The sequence below is a fragment of the Larus michahellis genome, chromosome 1 (assembly GCF_964199755.1).
Source record: "Larus michahellis chromosome 1, bLarMic1.1, whole genome shotgun sequence".
NCBI lineage: Eukaryota > Metazoa > Chordata > Aves > Charadriiformes > Laridae > Larus > Larus michahellis.
In genome coordinates, this window is record NC_133896.1 from 118,174,843 (window position 1) to 118,198,650 (window position 23,808).

The 23,808-nt window shown below is 40.2% G+C and overlaps 1 protein-coding gene across 4 annotated transcripts in view; it reads right to left on the reverse strand.

Moving 5' to 3' along the window:
- APP (amyloid beta precursor protein) overlaps positions 1-23,808 on the reverse strand; it is a 222,601-nt gene that overhangs the window by 25,063 nt on the left and 173,730 nt on the right. For all 4 annotated transcript variants that reach the window (XM_074600232.1, XM_074600221.1, XM_074600209.1 and 1 more), the window contains one exon: positions 5,064-5,285. In XM_074600232.1, coding sequence (XP_074456333.1) covers positions 5,064-5,285 — 222 coding nt within the window. The remainder of the gene's footprint in view (positions 1-5,063; positions 5,286-23,808) is intronic.

A 23,808-nucleotide genomic window follows, 5' to 3' on the forward strand; every position in this document is an offset into this window, starting at 1 on the left:
TATTCTTGTCATCTATAGTTTTGGAAGCACTTTACAGGGGAAAAGGCAAACATCACTGGAACATTTCATAACTAACACAAAAGTGAAATGACCTGCTCAAGGTCACAAACCAGATGCAGGGCAAAAACTGGAGGCGAAAGCTCAGAGCCAAAGGTCTTCCCAGGCAGATCGCGATTCCGGGCACCAAGGTGCAGTGTGCCCCAGGCAACACGATACACAGAAAGGCTGGTTTCTGGAGAGCCCCGATCTGCCACCTTTTGAATTTCAGATTCGTTTTAAAACCTGTTTGCTCTTGCCCTGGTATTGACATATGCAACAAACAGCAATTAACCCTGAAAAATCTTGTCTGTGGGCTTCCTCACTGCCTGCCCCTCTGGACCTCACAACCGTTTCTATAGAGAGAAGAAGTTTAAACCTATTACAGCATTTATCAATAACCAAAACTCTGAGAGGTACTGTGCATTATTATAAAAATTGCATTCATTTTGATGCTCCAGAATCATATTTCTCTGAACACACTCCCATGTGCACAGAAGTACACAAAATCAAGACTGAGAATTTATTTTCCAAATAGCCTCACGAAACTAAATTGTCAGACATCTGCTTACACTGACTACGCAGGCTTCATACAGGGTACACATCCCACCTCCTATCTAATGCTAATACATCTTAGAAGAGCAAAAGAGAATGTGGTTGCTTCTTGTTTAAAAAAAAAAAAGAAAGATGAACCCAACTCTGAAATTCCGTGATTCCGTGAATCAAAAAGCTCAAAAACTGGTACAAACCAGCAGGTGAGGAGAGCTATGTGATATTCACCTACGAAGAATAGCACCGACGGGAGGAACTGGCCAAGTCATAAGGGTAAGACAGTACATTCCCAAAAATCTCACTTTCAATAAATACTTTGTCACTAAGGCTAATTGTAACTGCATGGTAAAATACAAAAGGTAAACCACTAAACCCAGTCAGTCATTGGCAAAATGCCCGGGGACTGTGGCAGTGTCAGAGCTTCGCAGCTGTTGGGGTTTTGCCCCCACTTCTGAAGATGTGTTTTTCATTCTTAAAGTACAATTTCCTGAGAGTTTGGTGGGGCCTTCTGCAGTGTCCTCAGAGCGTATTTTTCGTTAATCTAATTTGTATCTCAGTACAGTAGACATACATTCAGTCATGCAAGTTCTGTAGCATATTACCTGGTGCTTTGGATTAATTTCTGTGGATGGTTTACTGTGAAACTACCTCAGGGAAACAACAAGGAAGAAAATACTTTCAGGAACTACTGAGCTATGCTAGACTTTCAAGATCTTTTTATTTTTAGGCTATTTTTCACTCATTCCTGAGAAAAAGCAATTTTAGTAAAATAAATTGTTTGCATAAAACTTATCCTTTTATCTAAATATGCAGTTTAGATTGGGAAAGTTTCAAATGGAGTTATGAAACCTTGAGATTACATGGCAATGTACCAATCCAATACATTATTAGTATCTCTGGGTGAAGCCTGGGATTAGATCATGGCCATGGAAGAAAACAGGCATGGTAACTAATGACAAATTTAAGGTATTCTTTGTAGTATTTTAACTTGATCACTTGTACGCAGAATACTGGAGACTTTGAAACAAAGACTTAATGACTGCATTTCCTTCCCCTTTTTCCACAATCACATTTTGGCTTAAGCATTCCCCAAAATGGTTCGTTAAAAACAAGTCCTGTTGCTGTGACTGTGCTGGAGCGGGTGGGATCCCAAGTCCTAACCCAGCCAGCTCCAGGACCCTGTTCAGTTGCCTCTCAGATATCAATGGTCCCATTAGAAATTTGTTTTGCCAGTAATGCAAATTTGCAATGAGGTTAATGATTTACTTGGTGCGCCTTCTCAGGACTGAAGAAAACTATTGCTTATACAGCACAGCAGCTCTTTGTAGCGAGGAAGTCGAGACTCTCATTCTACATAGAAACCCACCCACATATGCTGAGCTGACAGCTCTCTGTATTTATGTTCATTGGAGTTTTAAAAGATTTGACTTCATCTTTCAAACTAGACCAAAACAGTACCAACAACTGAACCTGTAACTTGCTTGCCCTCTGAAACTCCTCTGGCATTCTCTGTTAAATCTGCTCAACAGATTTCCCAGGTACCAGGCCGTTCACACGGAACATACTGTGATTTTCTTGATGGTGCTGAGTACTCTCAGCCCTCACCCAAGTAAATGGGAGCTGAGATGCTCAGTTCTCTGACCTCAGCTGGCATGCTCAGCATCTCCCACCAGCAAGAGATGCTGACTGTCACTAAAACTGCAATGGCTAGTCACTCTACAGTATTTGAGGTTTCTAGCACATGATTTTTGAACTTACACCTTTTCTGATCAATGGTTTGATCAATGTCAAGAAACAGCATTGACTTGCTCAGTGCTGCATAAAATACAATAACCTCACTGACAAAGGGGAACTTATTGTGTGAAAAACAGACTATTCAAAAAGACCTTCAGTGGAGAGGGAGAGGAAGAAAGAGGAGAAAATTGTGTCAATTGCTATTTACTTCTTCCTTCTTACTCAAAGACTATTATAACAAGACAGACACATGTTTTTGCAAGCAATTTAAACAAAGCCTGGGATTAGACCACGGTTACAGAAGAAAACAGGCGTGGGAAGTGAGGACAAATGGCACTGGTAGTCTTGAGTTTCTGTAACAAAGAGGTGGGAGACAAACACAATGGAAAAAACACAGAGACTGTGAAATTCCCCTTTGATACTGTGGGCAAAGGTACAGGGAGGGTATCTAAAGAGAGAAAGAAGGTATTGTAGGCATGATCGCATTAACAACATTGTGGTTTGGTTAGATGACAGAGAAGTATAATGGGAAACAAGAAGGACTTGAAGAGGTTTAAGTCATTAAATAATTTCTATGTGTAACTGTCCAGACTTAAACGCTAATAATGATTGGCCTAACAGAATTGTTTGCCGCAGTAACATCATGACAAATACAATTCTAATATCAAAAAAAAAAAACCTGAAAGCCCAACCACTTAAAGAAAGCTGTTCCCACAGTAAACATTAAGAAGTACTGCAACAAACCATGTAATGCATTAGAATACACAAGATTCATAATTGAACAGTATGCTATTCAAGGCAGGAGAGTTTTTGTTTCTTATTTGCTGTCATACATTTTAGAAGGAGAACCATGGTCAGTATACTTGCCTATGGGAATTCAGTGTCACATTGAAGAATGTACCTTTCGTTATCAAATTCTGGGCTTAGCCAGGTTTCTGAAGGAAGGAGATGCTCATGTGATTACACTGTGGTTATGTCTGGGTGCACCTGTCTGCCTAATAACTTCGGAACTTGGTGACTGAAATCAGTCCATTTTGAAAGCTGGGAGGATAGACTTCAAAAGTCATTAATTCTCCCCACCTTGCCCTCCCCAAGTTTCTTGAAAGCAGCCAGTGGGTATAGAAATTGATGCCCTATATGCCTTGGCTATACGAAAAACTGCAGCAAGAGCTGTATTGGAAAATTCCTGCAGCCAGACTGTGGCCTGCTCCTGGCAGACAGCCTTGACATGGGCACTATAGCGAGCTGCAGCTGATTCCCCAGGAAACTGAAGTTTAGCCTGCCAGCCTGGTCAGCCGTTTGTACTACTCACCAGCACCTGACGCAATCCAGCCAGCTGCTCTCAGCTGCTTAGCACACCACTTGGCTGCAACTGCCCTCCAGACACATTTGGAGTCCTTGTCACCATCTCCCATCTTCTGGTTCTTGCTGCTGGACAGTCTGTTGAGCTGGCTCCAGCTCTCTCTGCTCTTTTTCTTGGTCCCTACCTGTAGTGCTGACTCCCTGGTGGTCTGACTTTAAGCCCTACTCCTGACCAGCCTCTCTTCTTCCTTTCAAATCTGGTAGACTTATGCCTCACTGATTCGTTGACCTTCGCTCAGATCCTAGCCATGTCATTTATTCTGCCCGATCTTAGGCTTCTCTGAGTCCTGGGGATGACCCACTTTGACCACAAAACTGGTTCTGACTCCACTGATTTCAGCCGGCACCAACACCAGACGTGGCAAATCCATGTCCATGTCTTGTGTTTCATCTCCCTAGCACCCAGTTGCCCACAGTCCCTCAACACATCGTGCTGGAGTGAGACTGACTGTGTAAAGTTGATCTCAAAGCTCATTCTGAGAGCAGGTATAGCCTAAGCCAGTGGTCTCAAAAGACTTCTGGAGGACGTTAACGTCTGTGCAGTTCAGCTACAAATCACAAATTTGCCTGAAAAAAGACTTCTATACCTCCAGCTTCTGTGAACCTACCACTGCTTTGCAGTAACAAACTTTCGATAATGATTAACTTAGCACTAATGACAGTGGAGTTGAACTGATAAAGGGAAACAAACACAATAGGAGGAACTTAAATGACATGATCAAAGTCCCTCAGGTTTCTAATTAATTGGCTCTGGCACCTAAGTAAACTACCAATTCCAGATTATACATAAATTATTAAAGCATTATGCAGTCACTTCAATAAATTAGTCCATAAGCAGCATAAAATACTCCTCAGGAAACAAGCTTTCACTAGCCGGTTGCACTGCTGAGTATGCAGGAACATTTCTGCAGTACATTGCAGGCAAGCAGTGAGGTGGGGACGGGGCGGGGTGGATAAAACCAACTCTTATGCTAGGATTGTGCTGGATCTGTAATCATTTTCATGCCAGCAAATAAAAAGCTCTTCCATAACCAAAACACTCATTTCATCATAGCACAGATCTATCAAATTATCTATCTCCCTTAGCTCATCGTCATGTATTTTATAAGACTGTCACTCATAATTTGCTGGAATTTATTTTGATTTGTTTTTAAAGGAAAGTAAGCTCAACACCGAAATTTATCGTATGTCTAAATTTACGCTTTTAGTCAGGATTTTCTGTTCCATCAAAGAGACACAGCAAACCAGTTCTAAACTGACATTTAAGAATGTCTATCCTGCTTACATCAGAAAGATGTCAATTTTCAGGTAACAACATGAAGAGAAACCACAAAGCTCAACTGAGAATGTTCTGTGGTTTTTCCTCCTATAGCACGTACCTTCATTTTCAGTATTGGCTGGAACGGAATCAACACCAAAGGGATGCCACGGCTGAAGGTCATCTAGGCTGAACTCTCCATCCACTGGAAGAAGTTCAACTGTGGTCTTAGTTTCCGTCAATGAAGGCATGAGAGCATCATTTCCATAGCTGATTCTGGGTTCGCTGATCATATTGGCCAGAACGTCATCGGAATAGTTTTGCTCTTTCTGAAGTAATTCATCTGCAAGGAAATTTCAACACAGAAATTATCTGAAAGAGCCTGCATTTCTAAGGATCTACTTCCAATGCTATTCAAGTAATAATTTACTGTTATGAGAGTCTGTACTCCTATGATAAAGAAAAATAAAGGTTTGGAATAATCAGAATTCTGTGATAAGCACTGCAGCTACATAAAGCATTTTTTTGAAACATCAACCAGAATTGTTTGATACCGTTTCCTCCCCACATTTCCACCACATAACAGATCACAGGTCTGTGCTTTACAAGTCACTGGACTCTTACTCACCACTTTTAAAGGAAGCACAAATCAATTCCCTTCAACTCAACATGTTTCCATAAGTCAACATGCGAGAGGCCACAGAAAGGAATGTCCCTGTTACTTCCCGTTCCTCTTAGATGCTCACTACCACAGCTTATCACAGCTCTTAAATCCTAAATCACCACAACAGTTACTGTATTAAATTGGGCATTACTGTAACACACTGAATCTGAAGAAACATTCATTCTTTTAACATATATAACTTATATTTGCCAAAATACTGCAGTTCTTCGTTAAAAATATTAAGTAGTGATAGGTGTCTGTAGCCAAATTATTTTGCAAGCAACCAGGACCTAAAGCTATGCAATATTATCTAGGTTGTTTGTGTTTTTTTGGACTTAAGCAAGGGGAGAACAATCAAAGCACTTTTCAGCTCCATCAGGTGCATAGGACAGACTGTCCAACTCGGTGTTAAAAATAAGCTCAGAGGTTGTGTGTGCTTCATTATTCCAACTCCCTTCTCACACCAAAGTTTGTCTACTCTTGGTCTTCCCCTTCACTGCCATTTTTTGGTAGGAGCAAGAATTACTTGCAAGTACTTCAAGGGAACTTGGTGCACAAGAGCACATTCAAGTAAGCAACCAACTGCAACGAAGAAGACAAATGACTGCTAATAATGCACCAATGTAATTTGTACGCAGGTTTTGCAGAGCTAAAGTGATCAGAATTGAAGACTGTAAAGGTTACATTACTAGAGCGCAAGTACTTGGCGCACGTGAGCACGCGCATGACAGCTGATGATACAAAAGCTTTTATTGAGACTGGCTTCTCTTTTCACTTCGTTAAGAACCTCCTGGCTGTCACTGCTTCGCACTCACATCGGAAACCTGATTCAGTGACAGGAATCACCACTAGACCCTTTACGTCACTCCGTAGGGGCTCACTAATTTCCCAGTATCATCAGTGAGAAAAGGCATCTAAATTTCTATACACACCAGAGCTTTAGACCCCTCAGTAAAACCTTTTGAATGTTATTTTCCTCCCAACTGTACACGGCGCCATACCACCACAGAAGTACACTGCACCCACGCAGCAGCTCTTGCTTCCATGCCTTTATCAACGATGCTGTAGTAGGGCTCTGCTCCGCAATACGTCTCCTAAAGACCACCTTGAAATTGTTGATGCAACTCTCTGCTACCCTATTACTACATCAAATTCAGAACAGCAAAACTAAACAAAAAGTTGTAACCCCAGCCCTAGGGTGAAAATGGGTCTTGAATCTTATAAAACCATGTTTAAAAACAAATTTTCATGTTTAAAAAGCAATTGCTTTAGTAGACAGTAAGCCTAATGTGTATACAAAATTCAATTCAGGGATTTAATTTGTTCATTAGAATGACTTACAAGGACAGTACAGAAAGCCTGCGTAACACTGAATTGCTTTTCCATTCGTGTTCATTTTATTGAAAACAGTATTATTTTGTAAGATACCAAATAAATCTTCAGCATGGAAGGCAAGGCCGATTTTTGTCTCCCCACCGCACTTACACTAATTCTTTACCAAATTAAAGCATCTCCTTGTACCAGAGGAGAGACAGGTGAAGCACCTTGATGTCCTGAGCAGACATTGTATCACATGACAGATGTTAATATTCATTAGCTAAGGGATGAAGAGACTTTATTAAAAAAAAAAAAAAAAAAAAAAGAGCTGGATGTTAATGGCCTGAGCGAGAGGTCTGGTGCCCAAGTGCCTTGCAGGGAGCCACGGGTGATAGCAGTTGAGCACGTTATAATACCAAGTCATCATTTCTTCAGAGTTCTCCACAACCCCTGCCCTGTGATACCTGCACTCTGTGTTACCCGCAGACAGCTCCTGCCCTTGGAAAAGGACAAACGGCGCATGGAGGGGAAGGAGCAGAGGGAAAAGGACCTGTCCTATGGCGGTGGCAGAGTGGCACTGGGGCCAGCACCGCGCTCAGGGGGAGGCACCGGCTGGGCCCGCCAGGCTGACAGCGAGGGGCACCTGACTGCCATCGCGATGCCATGATCATACCCAAATCCCTAGGGGATGGGAGGGACACGTACACAATGTCTCTCTCTCAACATTACCCAACTGGGAGCACGTTGTCGCTGTCAGGCTCCACTGTCTCCTACTGAGCTGCGGTGCACAGCGGGGACATTAACTGACCCGCACAATAGCTCAAGTGAGGCGGACAGATATTACAGCCAGCAGATTATGATCGCATCCATTTTACAAGCAGGGAAACAATGGCCAAAATGAATCAAGCCCATCTGACATGATGAGTCAGGCACTGAACGACAGCGAGAAATTGGAAGTGCCTGGCTTAGAAACTGCGCTGGAGTCCATCAGACTGAGGCAGCTGCGTCTGCATTGAGTAAATGATTTGCAAACTATTGTTTCAATCTCTGAACTGCTAAAAAGTTTGCCCTAGGATTTCCAGTTATCAACACTAGCTGGCAAAGTCCAAGATCAATTTTTCAGTATTGATGGCTAGCTGAATCATCAGTTACGCTAACGGAAAGCCATACAGCCTCACTGTTACCCATCAATAGAGTATTCCCTCCCTTTTTCACAGTTGCCAACTCAATTCCCCCACCCTGCAAAAGACAATTCCTTAAATAAGCAGGGAGTACAGACACAGCTGGAAGCTACGATGTGCATTCAAGACTGTTTCAGGGGGTTTTCTTTGTGTGGTGAATATCTTCATTATTAGGTGCTGAAAATAGAGAGATTCTAGGCTGCTCTTCAAAATTTCATCTTCTGTCAAACCAACAGGACAAAAACCCCGTGACAATCTTCCTATAATAAACTTTTTTGTTGCTGTTGCCACTTGGCTTATTATTTCCGTGTAGCGTTTGGCTAAGTCCTGCCATTCGACAAGAATAAGGAGGATGTTGAAACCTTTTGTCCCTCGAGAGCATGTGCTCAAAAGCAACCATGACCTTGGGAAAAAAACCACGCTCAGTTGGGACCTCAAACCTCACAGCAGCTCTGGATTTGGTGTGAAGGTGCACAATTGCTGCTTCTCCTTCAGGCACCCAAACTCTTTCTTCCTCAGGACGAGACACAGGCTCACTTCTGGTACTTCAGTAAAACCCTTCTCAGACTTATCATCATCTCTAAGGAAGTTTCACTCATGCTTGGGCTCCCTGCAGGCACTTCCCCATGGATCACTACTACTCAAAAACAGCATCTAGAAAAATTGAAGTGAAATACTTTTGGGGAACTAGGTTTCAAGACTATTCTCTTATCCTGCAAAAAGACACATGGAGCCAAAAGCAAAGAAGGGGCAGAGGAAAAGAAAGAAAATGTATTACAAAATCTTCTGGTGGATGCCCGATTGTTAGAAGCCATTCGTCCACAATGGCCCTAGAGCACACTTCTACTTGTAAGGCTTTGCAAAGAGCACTGCACTAGCAAAGATACCATGACAAATCCCAACAGAGGTGATGGAGTCTTAGAGTGGCAAAACTCATGCTATTTTGTAACTTTATCTACTTGTTATTGGCATATAACATCATTTCAGACATTGGACTCTGGGGCATATTTACCCAAGCCCTTGACTGGCACGGCTATAGTGACAGAAATTTCATGTGGAACAGCTCCACTTGCTGCCCTGGTACGCCAGCAATCCATTAGTTATCTGTCAAACCATCATTTTCACGCAGTTCATTATTTAAAATTTCCAAAAGTAATTATAATATTTATTTGTTGCCTTTTCTTTTCAAGAAGCCTATCTGCCAGACGAAAAGCTCTGCTATCACTATCATGTGCAAGACTTTTGAATTCACTTGAAAAGCAGCTTTAAAATTGGCAGTTGTAATTTGGAAAGCTCCATAAAGCAATTTAAGGTCTTAAACCAGATTAGAAACAAAATGCACCCAAAACACCTGTTCTAAATAGTAATTAAGACACCATCAAATTACATGCCACAGTTTTGACCTAACACCAAAGCCTCCTTTGTAAAATGACATCTACATGATGGAATATATGTTGACTCGACAAATACAGGTTTGGGAACCAGCTCAAATAAACTGGTACAAATGCAGAGTCCTACTGCCTCATGTTCATCACCTGATCAGTCACCATTCAGTCTGAACTGAACATACGTTTTTCCTGAAGCTACAGTTGGTTTTGAGCATGTGCTTTCAAAGTGACAAAATTAAAAAGTATCAGCAACCTCCTTATTCTTCTTAACGGCAGAAATTACAGAGTGCCTGAGTCACAGCGATCGCTTCATTTGCACGTGCACACATATTATCTTATGCCAGTTTGATGACAGCTTAAATCATGCAAATGTTGTACGCCACAATTAGGATTCACTAAGAACATTTACACAATCATTTATTACAGTGTATGTGATAGGAGGTAACATGTTTAGATGCAGCTTTCAGTTGTATGACTACTTTATGGGCTAATTCAATATGTCATAGTTCATAATCTTCAACATGAGCATGTGTCCAAAGGAGTTACACTGATGTAATGCAGTCAGGTTTTAACTAAATTTGAATGCCTGCATCTTGTCAGCTGCATGAATCAAAGCTCCGCCAAACTGGTAAACATGAGAACAAGACCTCCTTAAAGGCTTTGCTTTGGTGAATACTTTAAAACAAAGCAAAACCAAAACATTACTTACCTGTACATCTGTATTTCTATTAGAACACTTACATAAACTGACAGCACACTTGTAACCCACAGTTAGGCTAGCAGCGCTTCCATAAACTTGATGCAAATACACGTGTATTTCGCGTTCGGAAAGCATGTATATTTCCCCACAAGTGATTTTTACTGAGACATGTTGGAAGTAAAGATTTCTGTAGGGAACTCCAACATACCAAGTACTAGTAGCACAAGTAAGGGTTTTAGAGAGGCAACACTTACGGTTCAAAGGGCTTTCCGTACCTCTGATAAATGCCAATTCTACAGAGTGGTATGCAGTGTTGAATTAATTCTTTTGTATGGTACAAGTCAAATATAATTTAGAAAGAAACTCTGATGAGAGCTTCATTGGAAGTGACCTGCCTTATTGGAAGGTGTGAGAGTGGCTTTCCTGCATGCACGCTTTGAAGATGATGATAAAAGGGCGATATGCTGTGAAACACTGGAAATGAGCCCAACCTGCGATGCTGTGATCCATATTGACAGAGAAACATGACCACCCTATCAGATTTAAGCTTCTTCTCTTCTCCGGGTTAGCCTCTGAAATTACACCACAGGTCATCTTATCTGGAAACTTTTACAGTGCAATATGTCTCTCTCTCCCTGGCTTAAACTGAGACTGAGAGAGCAAGAACCATGGAAAACAGTATTTCATAGTTCTTATTTTCTGTCCTTTAGAGACATCACCACTAGGGCAAGAGTAAGCAGCAGCAATAGTTTTTCAGATTTCAGAAATTTCTTATGTGCATGAAAAACTTGTTCAATAAGGCGAAAAGACTATTCCCTTTTCAAGTTCACAGAAAATGAACATTTAAGATATTATGAAACAGCTGACCTGAAAATTTTTCCCTAGAAGTTAGTAAGGGAATAACTACTCCATAGCCTTAGACAATACCCTGTTGCCTAAGAACCAAACTTTAGAAGAAATACTCTTCTGAACTTAAGAATAGCTGCAATATTAGAACCATAGTAAAACGAACATGCTTGTAATATGCTAAAAAAAAATAATATCACAACTTTATCACTTTAATTTCTTTTCCACTTCTTGCTGCTTCTGCTCTTTCAGCATATGTGGATTCATTGTTTCCCAAATCACAACATAAAAACAACCCAAGTGAGTGTCTTCCTATAACAGCTACATGTAATAATGTTTCAGTTAGATCTGCCTTGCAGACTGCTTGACTTAAATTATAAAAAAACCCAAAGATGTTTAACTTAGATACAGAGCAATTGTCGTTTTGCAGGTAGATCATGTTAAAACAAGCTTTCTGGTAGCGAACAGTGTTTGAAGCATGAGAAAGCTTGGAAGATCCAATTCAGGAAAACATTTATTACCACGTAATGATTAATTTCAATATGACCTAGGTGCTCTTTTCATTAGGGATGGACTTCAACACCAATTTAGTTTTGTACATGGCTACGCAATTGCAGAGCGCTTTGAACGAAGGTTCATGAGAATTTCCACACCACTTCAAGGAAGAACCAAAATCGTCCTCTCCCATTTTCACAGCCTGCTATGAAACTCAAGGTCTTGAAATTTTGGCTAATTTTGTAAAAAGGCTGCTATGACACTCTTTACCTTCAGTGAAGGAATGCTATAATTACTACAGACCCATAGCTACCTGACAGGTACATAAATCAGTTATTAGCTAAAATTAAATATCAATATATGGCTATAGATGTGTACACATTTATAATTTTTTTAATTATTAACAGTCAGTCACTAACATATTAAAAATTAACAGTCACTCATCTGATTAATGACTGCATTTCCCCTTCAGTTCAAAGCAGGGAGTATTAAAGGAATTTTGTGGGATAAAGTAAGTCCAAAACCAAAAGCCTGTGTTATCTCTGAAAAAGAGCCACTAAATAGAAATTAAAGATGCTCCTCTTCCCTTTCACAACTTTAAGCCTTTTTGTCCATTTCTGTGGTCTCCTTCCCTTCTTCTCACTCCCTTATCATACAATTTGGTTAAATTAATAACATTGTCTCAGAAAAATAATTCTCTATTCATAGCCTCAAAGTTCTGGATTAAAACACAGAAAAATCCTATTTCCGTGTTATGGCATTTCTTTGTGTAAAAATTCTAAATGAAACATAGCTTTTTGTACTAGCATGTGGAAAGTTCCTCTTCAGTAAGAGGATGCCCAACCTAACATCAAGGTAGACAAGGAAACATTAAAAAATGCTTGAGGAAAAAAGTGAATTGAAACTCTATACTGTAATCAAGAACATACCTTGTATGTCATCTCCTGATCTACATAAGGCACTGTGACAAATTCCCAAAGTTTAAATTTAACTCCACATTTAATTCCAAATTAACATATCATTAAGTGCCTCAAAATAGGCCGAAGAGTCTAAATTAAAACAAATAAAGAGGCCCCCCAATTGTCACTGACATTTCTGCCAGATGAATCAGCATTCATTATTCCCCCTCAGTCTTGTGTGAAGTAGAAAAAGCCAAGTATATTTCCATCCCGAATAAGTAGGTTACAAGGCTTATAAGTGAAACTGCCCCGCAACAAAGAATTTATATGAAGAAGTGCTATGGAATTTTATGGTCTTATTTTCTGAAAAAAATTATTTACTTTTACTTATTTATAAATTATTTATTGGTCTTATTTACTGATAAAGATGATCATATTCATTTGCCAACCTTATACTACACAGTAAAACTCAAAACTGCAGTAGAACCTGAAACTCTACCACTTTCTAACACCTGAGAAAAGTCAGTTACCCATCATTTTCTATAAAAACTTATGAAGGTCAGAGTACGAATCCCACAATTTCTGATGTGTACTGAACTTGGAGGCAGCTTGGAAATCATTAGATAATCCATAAAAATACAAATCTGAACATTAATTTGTTGCACCTGATTCCCTTGGTCAAAAGAGAGCATTTTTGATTTGACTCAGAATTCACCAAAACTGAACTGTGCATCTGCTCCAGATAAAATATATTTTGCTTATTTATTAACTGCAGTTTCAGTATTTGATAGGCCAAATGTATCCTGGATTTTTTGAGTATTCTAAAGAGATGCATTTATTAAATTTAACAAATATATCCATTAAATGGGATATGGCCTATTCTGATGGCTTCTACACCACCTTTCATATGCATGATCTAATAGCACAAAGCAGAATAGTGAAAGGACTGGAACCCTGCCTAGGTAGCACTATTCAGGAAAATGCATTTTTTTTTCAATTAAATTGGGCATATGAGAATCACACAGCAGGAGAAAGCTGCGCTGATGAAAGATTGCTTCATTTGTAATCCCACGTGCACAGGAACTGACTGTTAGGAGATTACTGAAACATTTCCATCAATCCAGCCGTTCTGTAAGATCACATACCCTCAGTGATTCTCTTCCCTTTTTATCCCAATAGTAAGAGCTTGCCTAGCCAGAATATGTCAGATACTCTTGGCCATAATAAGCACCTGTGAATTTTGCACATCTGCACATCTGCAGAGAAAGTGATGCTTGAGTAAAGCAAAACTTAGTACAGCGTTGGCATCAGAGGCATATTTAGCCCTGCCCATAGTTAAGCATTTCCATACTTCAGTGTTTGAATTCCCCTGGGTAACAATTCCAGAGATTACTCTGGGAACAACTGACACGCTAGCTCTGTAATATATAAAGCTATAATATATAGCTTGTGCAGACAGTCTGTAACTGGTTCTCACTGGACGCTTGCAATTTGCTGGCACGTAAGAATTATGAGGATTAATTTTCTTCTTTCACAATCTAACACTTCCTATTAGGAATCTGATCTTAGAGTGAATCACACAGAATGGATCCAAACCAAGTAACTGGGAAAAGACAATCCATCCTTCATCAGCAAGCACGAAGTAGAAGCTGTTGTAGAAGTGCCTGTGCTCCCACGATTTTGGGCTGCTTGAATACTCATGGACACTGACATCATTAACTTAAGATGATGGGAAGATGACATATTTACGAATTAAATTGCACCTCTATTCAGTGCAAAGAATATTTTCAATAACTAAGCATAAAGACATTTCTGTACGTGGGCAGTGTTTCACCAAGCCAGTGCCTCTCCATAGGAATGGAAGCTATGCATTCAGAAAGTCAAGCTCATCTGAGCTAACCTGCTCTCAGATCATATTTGCAAGCTGGACAACTGCAAGATGTTTTCAGACTTCCATCTAATAAAAGAATGACGTCTTAAATTTGGCATATGATGACCTAACTTATGAAAGTATAATGGTAGAAGCAATTATCAGGATGTACAAACGAGAAAGGTCAAAAGAAGCCGTCCTACTTCATAAAACGGTGAAATCAGACTTTAAAAAAATTTTGGTCCCATGACATGCTTTATCTGTATCGTCTCAAAATCGAGTGCTCCAGCTTTTCTTTTCACTTACACTGAAGACACAATAGAGCAGGAAATCAACACAAATAGATGTTTAGGGACAAATCTGTAACCACGAGGTAATCCTGACCACCTACAATGTGTTTTAAAATCAAACACATCCAGTATACTAATGTAAAATAATACCCACACTCCTATACATTCAACATTTCCATACAACTCTAGCCCCTCTACCAGCAGAAACAATGCTCTCCAAGACAGAATTTCTCAGCCTGTTTTCCCCATGGCACCAGAAAATGACATGTGATGTGACTGGAGAGTTAGAAGAAAATCCTCATCAAATCCACACATTTCCATGTATCCAATAAAACAAGAAAAAATAGGAAAGAATACAAGCAACTGACAATTATTCAAAGTTTGGTGCATGTTTTCTTAATTCTAGGATGAAAATCCATTGTGTACGAGGTCACCTGTAGAATCCTCCAGAAGGGTACTTAAAAAAATACTTCAGCCTCAACATGCTGCCACTGTGAGCCCAGAGTGGTCTCTTGGTCATAAACTTCCTGTGGTGGGGATGATAACCTGCTATTTAAAGAGAAGTGTCTATGAAAAAATACTTCAGGCTAGAGTAATGGAAAGGATACAGAATAGAGACTTCAAGAAGGACGTACCAATGCAGGACAGAGTGCTCCAGCCATCAGCTCCTGAAGAAAATCAAGGCAATGCCTTTAAACCTCCCCCACTAAAGGATGAATTATTTAGGATGAAAGATTTAAATACTCACTGAAATAGCAGATGCCCAGAAAATTAAAAAAAAAAATTACTTTGCTTATGAGTTTGTAATTATTATCAGAAGTTCCTGGTTTTCAGTTCTAACACTTGCATCACGAGACCAGATTTCCTTAAAGGTGCAAGGGAAACAGAACAGTGTCTTTCAAGCAAGAGGAAAAATATTTTTTTAATAAAATTCCTAAGACCTTTTTATTCTGATGAAATTTCTGAAAAGAAGATGTAAAGCAAGAAGTCACGTATCTTTCCCTGATGAAAAAACCACCCTAATCCAAAATCATGTGAAGCCATTTATGCTTTTCACAGTATCTGTAAGATCTGGAGGAAGCTGGCTCTTTTACAGACTAAAGTCATGTTCACAATATTTATGAGATTAAAAGAGGGCTTGTGCACACAGAAATCAGGATTCGTATCTTTTCTGAAGAACATTAGTGCCGATGACAAGACACAATAGACCATTTAGCTACAAAAGATGGGGAGGATATAGTATGCTACTAATGAAAGCATTTCAGAACATCAATGTCAGTGAAGTGCATTTATATCTATTTTAATCATCTACTATTCTCTGCCTAATTTTCTATGACAGTTAAATAATCTGGACAGAAAATAAGAGATGCTTAGAAGAGGAAAAAGTTGGATCTATTTCCAGGATTTTTTTCCTTCTCTCCTAAGCTGCAGCAAAGGACATACTTTACTAGTAGACAGAGCTGAGTCTCCAACCTGGAGAAGTAACTGAGGTTTTTCAGCTCTTCCAAGCTCCCAAATGGCGTGCAGAATTTACAAAGCCTCAGCAACACATAACTGTCATTCCAGCTGGCAATTACCTTTGCCTATTAAAATATAACACACTAAGGGGGGACAGTTAGTTATTTCAACGACAAGTGTAAAGTCCTGCACCTGGAGAAGAACAACGCCATGTACCAATATATGCTGGAGGCTGAGCAGCTGGAAAGCAGCTCAGCAAAAAACAACATTGGGGTTCTGGGGGACATCAAACTGACCATCAGCCAGCAATGTGCCCTTGCTGCAAAGAAGGCTAATGGTCTCCTGGGTTGCATTAGGCAAAGCATTGCCAGCAGGTGAAGGGAGGTGATCCTTCCTCTCTATTCAGCACTGGTGAGGCCACACCTGCAGTGCTGTGTCCAGTTCTGGGCTCCCCAGTAGAAGAGAGACATGGAGCTACTGGACAGACTCCAACGAAAGGCCACAAAGATGATGAAGGGATTGGAGCATCCCTCCTATGAGGAAAGGCTGAGAGAGCTGGGACTGTTCAAACCTGGAGAAGAGAAGGGTCAGGGCACCTTATCAATGTATATAAATACCTGAAGGGAGGCTGCAAAGAAGATGGAGCCAGGCTCTTTCCAGTGGTGCCCAGTGACAGAACCAGAGTCAATGGGCACAAACTGAAACACAGAGGTTCCCTCTGAACATCAAGAAACTCTCTTTTACTGTGAGGGTGATTAACACTGGCAACTGGCTCTGGGTGGCCCTGCTTGAGCAGGTCACCTGTACCAGATGACCAACAGAGGTCCCTTCTAGCCTCAGTCATTCTGTGATTCCACAACATCGGTTGATTCCCCATGTAAACAGAATACATCACCTCGCTCCAACAAATAGCTCAATGGTATCTTATTGAGCTATTTATGGCATTTAAATAATTATGAAAATATTTTATAGAGGTGAGAAAGTTGCAAAACTGGTGGCTTAGTAAAGATCATAAGCTTGTGATGATTAAAAAAAAACAGTTGAAGTGTATGCGTGTGTATGTGTGTGTGTATATATAGACATATATGTATAAATATATAAACACTAGTCAAATGCTTTAAAAGTCAATGTCCTCAGATGGAAGAGGTCTTAATTGCCTATCAGGCAGTCCACTTGGGCCATATCATGTCAGTATTTAAGCATACAAAAGCTATCTAAATGCTGCTGTGTAAAGCTTAACACAGAATTCATTTGCTTTTGAGGGAGAACTCTCTGCTATTTTTAACCACTGACCCAGCAATATATTTTTTTGCGAGAGATCTAACAAATCATCTATTCAACTGAATACTATAGGGCTTCAAGGGAGAAGATTAAAGGTAAATAACCACTTTGCAGAAAATTCAGATTTTTCTTTGGAAAGCTAAGGTTACGGGATATGCACAAATATGTCAAGTCAATTATGGGGAGAAAGCACAGGCACAGTTTATTGCTGGAAGTCACTCCAGGGTACCTGTGCAAATACGTATTCTCTGAAGGATGCTTTTGACTGCTTGTTCCAGTTGCATTATCCTTCTGGGAAAAGAAAGCACAGCGGGAGGAACAGTAAGTCTGTATGATACAGCACAGACACACCAAATGGTCGCTTGAAAACCAGAAGGTAGTTTTTACAGTACCTTAGGGTAAGACCTGCACATAATCATACTACTTCCAGAAAATCTGTTTAAAGTTTACTCAGAAATTTCTCTATGGTGTAGATATACCCATCAAATCTGAACGGAAGAGCTGCTGCCACGGAAAAATGTGCTGGTTTTAAAGAGACAAAGGTGGAAATTCAACACATGGTTTGGCAAAGATGACATTCCCTTGTATCCAAAATTGAAGACGCTTCCTCTCAAGTACTAGCCAAGTGCCTGGGCCAATTTAGAAATGACAATTCCACTGACCTCCAGAAAGGCAGAAAGTATAAAACTTAACAGGAATTGTCCAGCCTTCCTCAGCTACAGATTTTTAGAACTACTGCAGCTGTACACTGGATTTGTGGCTGTTTATTTTACCCTGGGTAAAAAGTTCACCTCCTTTTGACTCCTTTAAGAAGAGAAAAAGAAATACTAACGGGAAAGTATGGATAACCCAAAACAGAGGAACTGGTTTTCTTCAGAAAGAACATCTCTAGTTTCCCAGTCCTCAGCATACTTCCGTGCACCTCTGCACAGAAAGCACCTGTATTTAACAAGCAAGTGGGCATTTCCAGGGCCTCTTCTCAAGAATAGTCAAAACCCACGTTTACACTAGCAAGTCATGAAGTAGAACAACACAGTAAATAAGGACGACCGAGACATTTGTTACCAAAATGTACTCCCAAGTGAGCTAAAATCCTGCTGTAGACAGACCCAGGACGATTATATTGACTGGATCAAGCAGGTTTGTCAGCTGGCGCAAAACCCAACTGTCCTGAGGATGAGCACCACCGATGACAATTCCTCACCTTTCTCTATGCCAGTTCACTGAACTTTGCCCCAGTACAGATAAATCCTAGAGTACTTATTCTACTTATCCTAGAGTACCCATGCTTCAACAACCCTGTTTTCCTTCACCAGAAAAAAAAAATAAATAAGGCACTATAACCACTCTGATACATGATCTCAATTGCATCAAGCAATTGCTACCAGTACTTTTGCCTCTAGTCTAAGAGGAAGACTAGAACTGCATTCCATGAAGCAGAGGAGAACTGCCACCTCCATGACCAACAGGCAGTTTCAAGAATTTTCTAGTGTAATGTACCGAAAGTGAGTCATAAACTAATTACTGGCCTTACTTGACACAAACTATACCGTTCTGTACAATCCCATTCCAATACCCTTGGTAACCTTACAACATCCTTTTAACAAGCTATCGACACATTTAATGTATGCCAACTTCTCTTTATTATTCTGAAAGCTCAATATGGCAACCTCACTTCAAATAAAGGTGCAGAAATCCTAGGCATCGTTTCATGATTTTAAATGTTTTTTGAAGGTAGAATTCTTCCCTTCAGCTAAATCTTAAGACAAAGTACAAGGAAGAGTTACAGAAAAGCAAGACACTGAGAAGTCCCACTGCAGTCTGAAAGACATATATTCAAAACACAACATTTTAAGGGAGAGGATGAAGAAAACAACCACAAAAGAGATGGCACCAAACAGGACAGGCACAGAGTTTGCTTTTGCAAAGCCCCCAAGGGTGTGTTTTGGTTTTGCAATATAAATCCCCAAACCACAACGGTTGTCGTTTTGGACTGTCAGCCTGTGGCAAGCAGCTAATGCCCTCAAAACTTCTTAAGGGTACCACAGAATGAATGGAGAACAGCATCCTAATTCAACTCCTGGCAAGAAACGCAGCAAGGCTGTGGATCCATTACACACCAAAATTAGCAGCTAGAAACAGGAAATCAACAATTAAGTCTTACGAGTGATGAAAGCTCAGAACCAGCTGAGGTAGCACTAACTTTGCCCTCTACAGATGCAGACTAACAGGTACAGGGACCTAATGGTTAAAGAGGAAGGGTTAAAAGAAAGCAAGTCTTCAGATGTCTTTAGTCTGCAGCTTGTCCTCTATTTACAGCTTTTTCTAAAAATACTTAAAAAAAATCTTCACAGAAAGTTGTGAACCAAACGTCAAGAGGCAAATCTCTCTTGCTCAAGTTTTGTCATGCTAAGCTGGGGCACACAAATACTTGAAGTAGCACATGATCCACAGCACACCGTAAGCATTTGAATGCACGCAGTGATCTGGGGTGCACTTGTCCTCTCTCACAGCTATATAACGTGAGTGTGGCATCCACAACATGCTGCAGAAGAACAAGATAGGCACAGTGGAACAGAATAATAAAATAACAATAGCTCGATTTTATTTGCCAAGGGACAGATTAAATCATATTCTTTTACTGATTGCTCATAACCGAGTGTTTCAGAGCTCAGTTAGGATCCTGCTGTGGTAGGCGGTGCTGAATATTTCATCAGTGGTGGGCTAGAAAACATGGAGCTGAGGACATCAGTTTGGAAGCAGAGCAGCAAAGGCAGAATTAAAAATTCAGCTCCCTGCCTGCCCATTTGACTGATGCACAAAGCTCTGACGTAGCTTCTGATTCAGAAGCTGTGCCTGCTGTGCCACTCCCAGCAATAAATTGCCTTTTACGTACATGGATAAGCAGTCTAATCAAATAAGGATTTAAAGCGGGATGCGCTCAAAGGAACTGCCGATTTCTCTTAAAGCCTGCCATTGCGCTCTCTGAGCTTTTGTACATATTAAATAGTATATGAGATTTATCAGAGGGAAAAGGCGAGTACAAATACCAAGGTAACCAAATAATCTGCTCACCTACAGTGTGCAAATAAATACCTCTTCTCAGGTTTTTTTGTGCCACTCTCCTATTCATGGGGCATACTCCTGCCCGTGAGAAAGGCCGCTGAACACCAAGAACTACATCGGTTGCCGAGAGTGACCTGGTTTGTGGCACATTTGCGTTGCTGCCCCTTGAGAAATCATTTGCAGCCAGAATGCCCAACGGTCTTCTACGCAAATGACCCGCTTGTGCTTTCCAAGCTTTGTCGTAACAGTCACGGTCAGGCAGCCCTCTTTCTGCACCTCTTACACCGATCCTTTTTCCCCCACCCCAACACGAACGAAAACCAGCCAGCAGTATTCTTCCTTACACATCTGGAATTTGCTGCTACAATATGTGCCTGTCACCCTAACGGGGCGTTGGCACTTTACACATTGGTCAAATGCTTAGCAAAAAAATCCTCATTTCCTTTAAGTACTGCTTTCTATTCTTCGGAGTGCTACGGGTCTTCCTACGTACCTATATACTCCAATCAAGATATCTTCTGTTTAAGCCAACAGACATCAACTGGTGATGAATACCTGCAGATACAGACTACAACTCTTCTAAATTTTACTTTAACTTCCTGCCACCGTCTCTGCTGGAGTTCTGAAAATAACCAGAAATATTAAAAGGCTGCTTTTATTGTAGAAGCTGGATTTCATATTTTTGATTCCGCACCTTGAAATTTGGGCTGTAAAGCCACCTTTTGCGGTAGGAACTTCAAACATATCCTGTATTTTAAAGGAACTTCAAATGTCCAACCGCTGGACTGTGATTCATCTGATCGTCAAGCGTTAATTAAAAAAATCTTCAGATTGTTGAAGAAAATGTTCTCTATGCAGCTGCTATGCTCCAGGAATAACTCTAGATTCCATTTCATGTAATTCAAATTCATTGCTCAGCATAAAGACTTCAAAAGTAACAAGTGCGCACCTTATCTTCAGGCACATATATTTTCCAATGACAGGATGCCACCTATTTCTCGTGGATGAATCTTTGGTAGTGGATTGTCAGGAAGACATATGGGAAATTGTAATGTATTTCTAGCTTAGTTTCTCAAAGAATAATTAAATCCCAAGACCTGAGATTCAAATTTGTCAATGGCTAATGGAGAAACTGTGCAAAATAGGGTATAATATTTCTAGCAATGAGAAAATATAGTAAAAAACAGCAACTTATTAGATATTAGAGGAATTAAAACCACTGTACAAATTCACAGGAAACTAGATCTCATTTATTTTGCTGCTCACAGAACTATTTGTTCAATTTAGGGAAAAAACTACCTCTGTCAGAACTGCGCCTTCTAAAGCAAAGATTATTCATTCCTCAAGGTGAAAACTGTTTGTGAGGACCTCTGCAGTAAAGCGTGGGAACTATAAACCCAAAGTATAATGAACAGAAAAACCGAAATAAAACATTAGCTATCTAACTTGCATCCCAGCCTAAAAGAAGAACTATTTTCAATTACACTTCCTCACACGTAATTTATTTTTCAGAGACTGTGTGTGTGAGATGTTCTTACCTAGGTTATTTTTCAACTTTTTCACTGACTCAGACTTTCTAAGTCAATGGTTCTAACAAAAGGTATTTAATGAAACATTTGTCTTTTTAATGAGAGTTGTAATGTTTCTTGGGAATGTTACAAAGTGCAGTTTTATTAGTATTTTACTTCTCTACAGATCTGCAGCTGTAATAAGATTTCCTTTTCCATGGGTTTAGGAAGAGTACAGAGACTAAGAAATTCACTAATTTCAGAACAGAATTTGAAACAGACTGATCAGTGCTTAAAGCTAGAAGGATACTGTCCCCTTTAACAGATGGGAATGACCTCAACAAATTTTCATTAAAACCAATATGTAAAACCAAGTATGCAGCCAATGTTATCAACAAGCAGCATGTTGATACTGAAAGAGAAGAGGCTTTCTTCCCATTACTGAAAACTATTTTATCTAGTACAGCCCAGATCCGATAGTGCCTTCTTTAATTTTTGCTGCCTGGTAACTCCCAGTATGAGAACCTATTTTTCATTGCTTTAAATGTTGCAACGCTTTGAAGAATTTTTAGTATACCCAAAATCAAGGTAGGGAAAAAGTGCTCGAGACTTTGAGAGACTTTTCCTTTGAAATATCTTAGTTTTTCTCATCTTATTGTGAAATAATATCCTACTAGTTTCAGGCTCTTTTTTCCCCTAAAAACTAGTATTACATTTGAGATCAAGAGTCAGATTTTTGTAAAACACTTAGCAATTAATAGACTTCTGCTCCCACATCACTTCAAAGCCTCTGAAATTCCCATTCCATTTCAGTACGTAGGGGGGAGAAGAAAATTTAGAAGAATGTCCTCACCACCATGCATTGACACTACCAAGAATAGAAGCAGTTGAAACTTCAAGCAAAAAACTCAAGGGAATGATAGCGATGCAGAAAGAAAACAAACTGAGCATCTCTGAGACTGACGGTATCAACATCTCCTTTGCTACAGAAATGATACGCTTTCAAGTGATCAGTAAGGTAGTTTTTTTTCCCCTCCGAACGACTACCTACAACTGCAGACTGGGGCTGTTGATGGTGCCTTATAATTGTGGAGCACAGAAACACATGGTGAAGGATAATTACTAATTCAGTTATCCTTTTGTTTCCTCCCAGCCCCTTCCCTAACTTCCTGATCTCATCCCCAGCCCCCTCAAGCTACCTCTCAAGTAGGAGCACATCTCCTTCCTAACCTGTGCTTTGTGCAAATGAATCCTCCTGCCTGTGTCCATCCCCTCCCTGTGTCCTAAATGCATCCTAATCCTTACCTCCCTCCCTTGTGTTTTAAAGAAATCAGTGATTTATTCAGTCAGATGAAGCTGGTCATTTGTGAAACTAATCTATTAACTGCCATTTGGCGGAGTATTACATCTGGCAAAAAAAAAACAACAAACCAAAACAAAAAATTGTTCCAAAGACAATGACCATCCCATCTCTAGCCCTTGCATTCAAATGTATTATTTCGCTCAAAGAAGCAGATTAGCAACACGATGTCCAGAGCTGCGGCTATATCTGAAATTAATATAGGCTAAGTGAAGTTGCCTTGCTGCAACAGCAGCACACAGCAGTGGGAGTGCTGTGACAGAGATCTCTCGGTTGCAGCCATACCACAGCCAAGAGCAGGAACCTGAACGGGCGGAAATACTGTTCTCCCTCACAGCTCCCTGCTGTGACAGCACTCAAGGAAGATGCAAACATGGGACTGTTGCTACCTGACTAGTCCACAGCCCAGCCCGTTTGCTGGAAAACATGGGAGGAGAGGAGATACCCATTTGACCGATTAATCAAGAACTAAATGCATGACTGGTAAGATACTGCCAAATTGCACTTAGCAACTTCCAGTCAATACTTCACACTTTTCTCAGA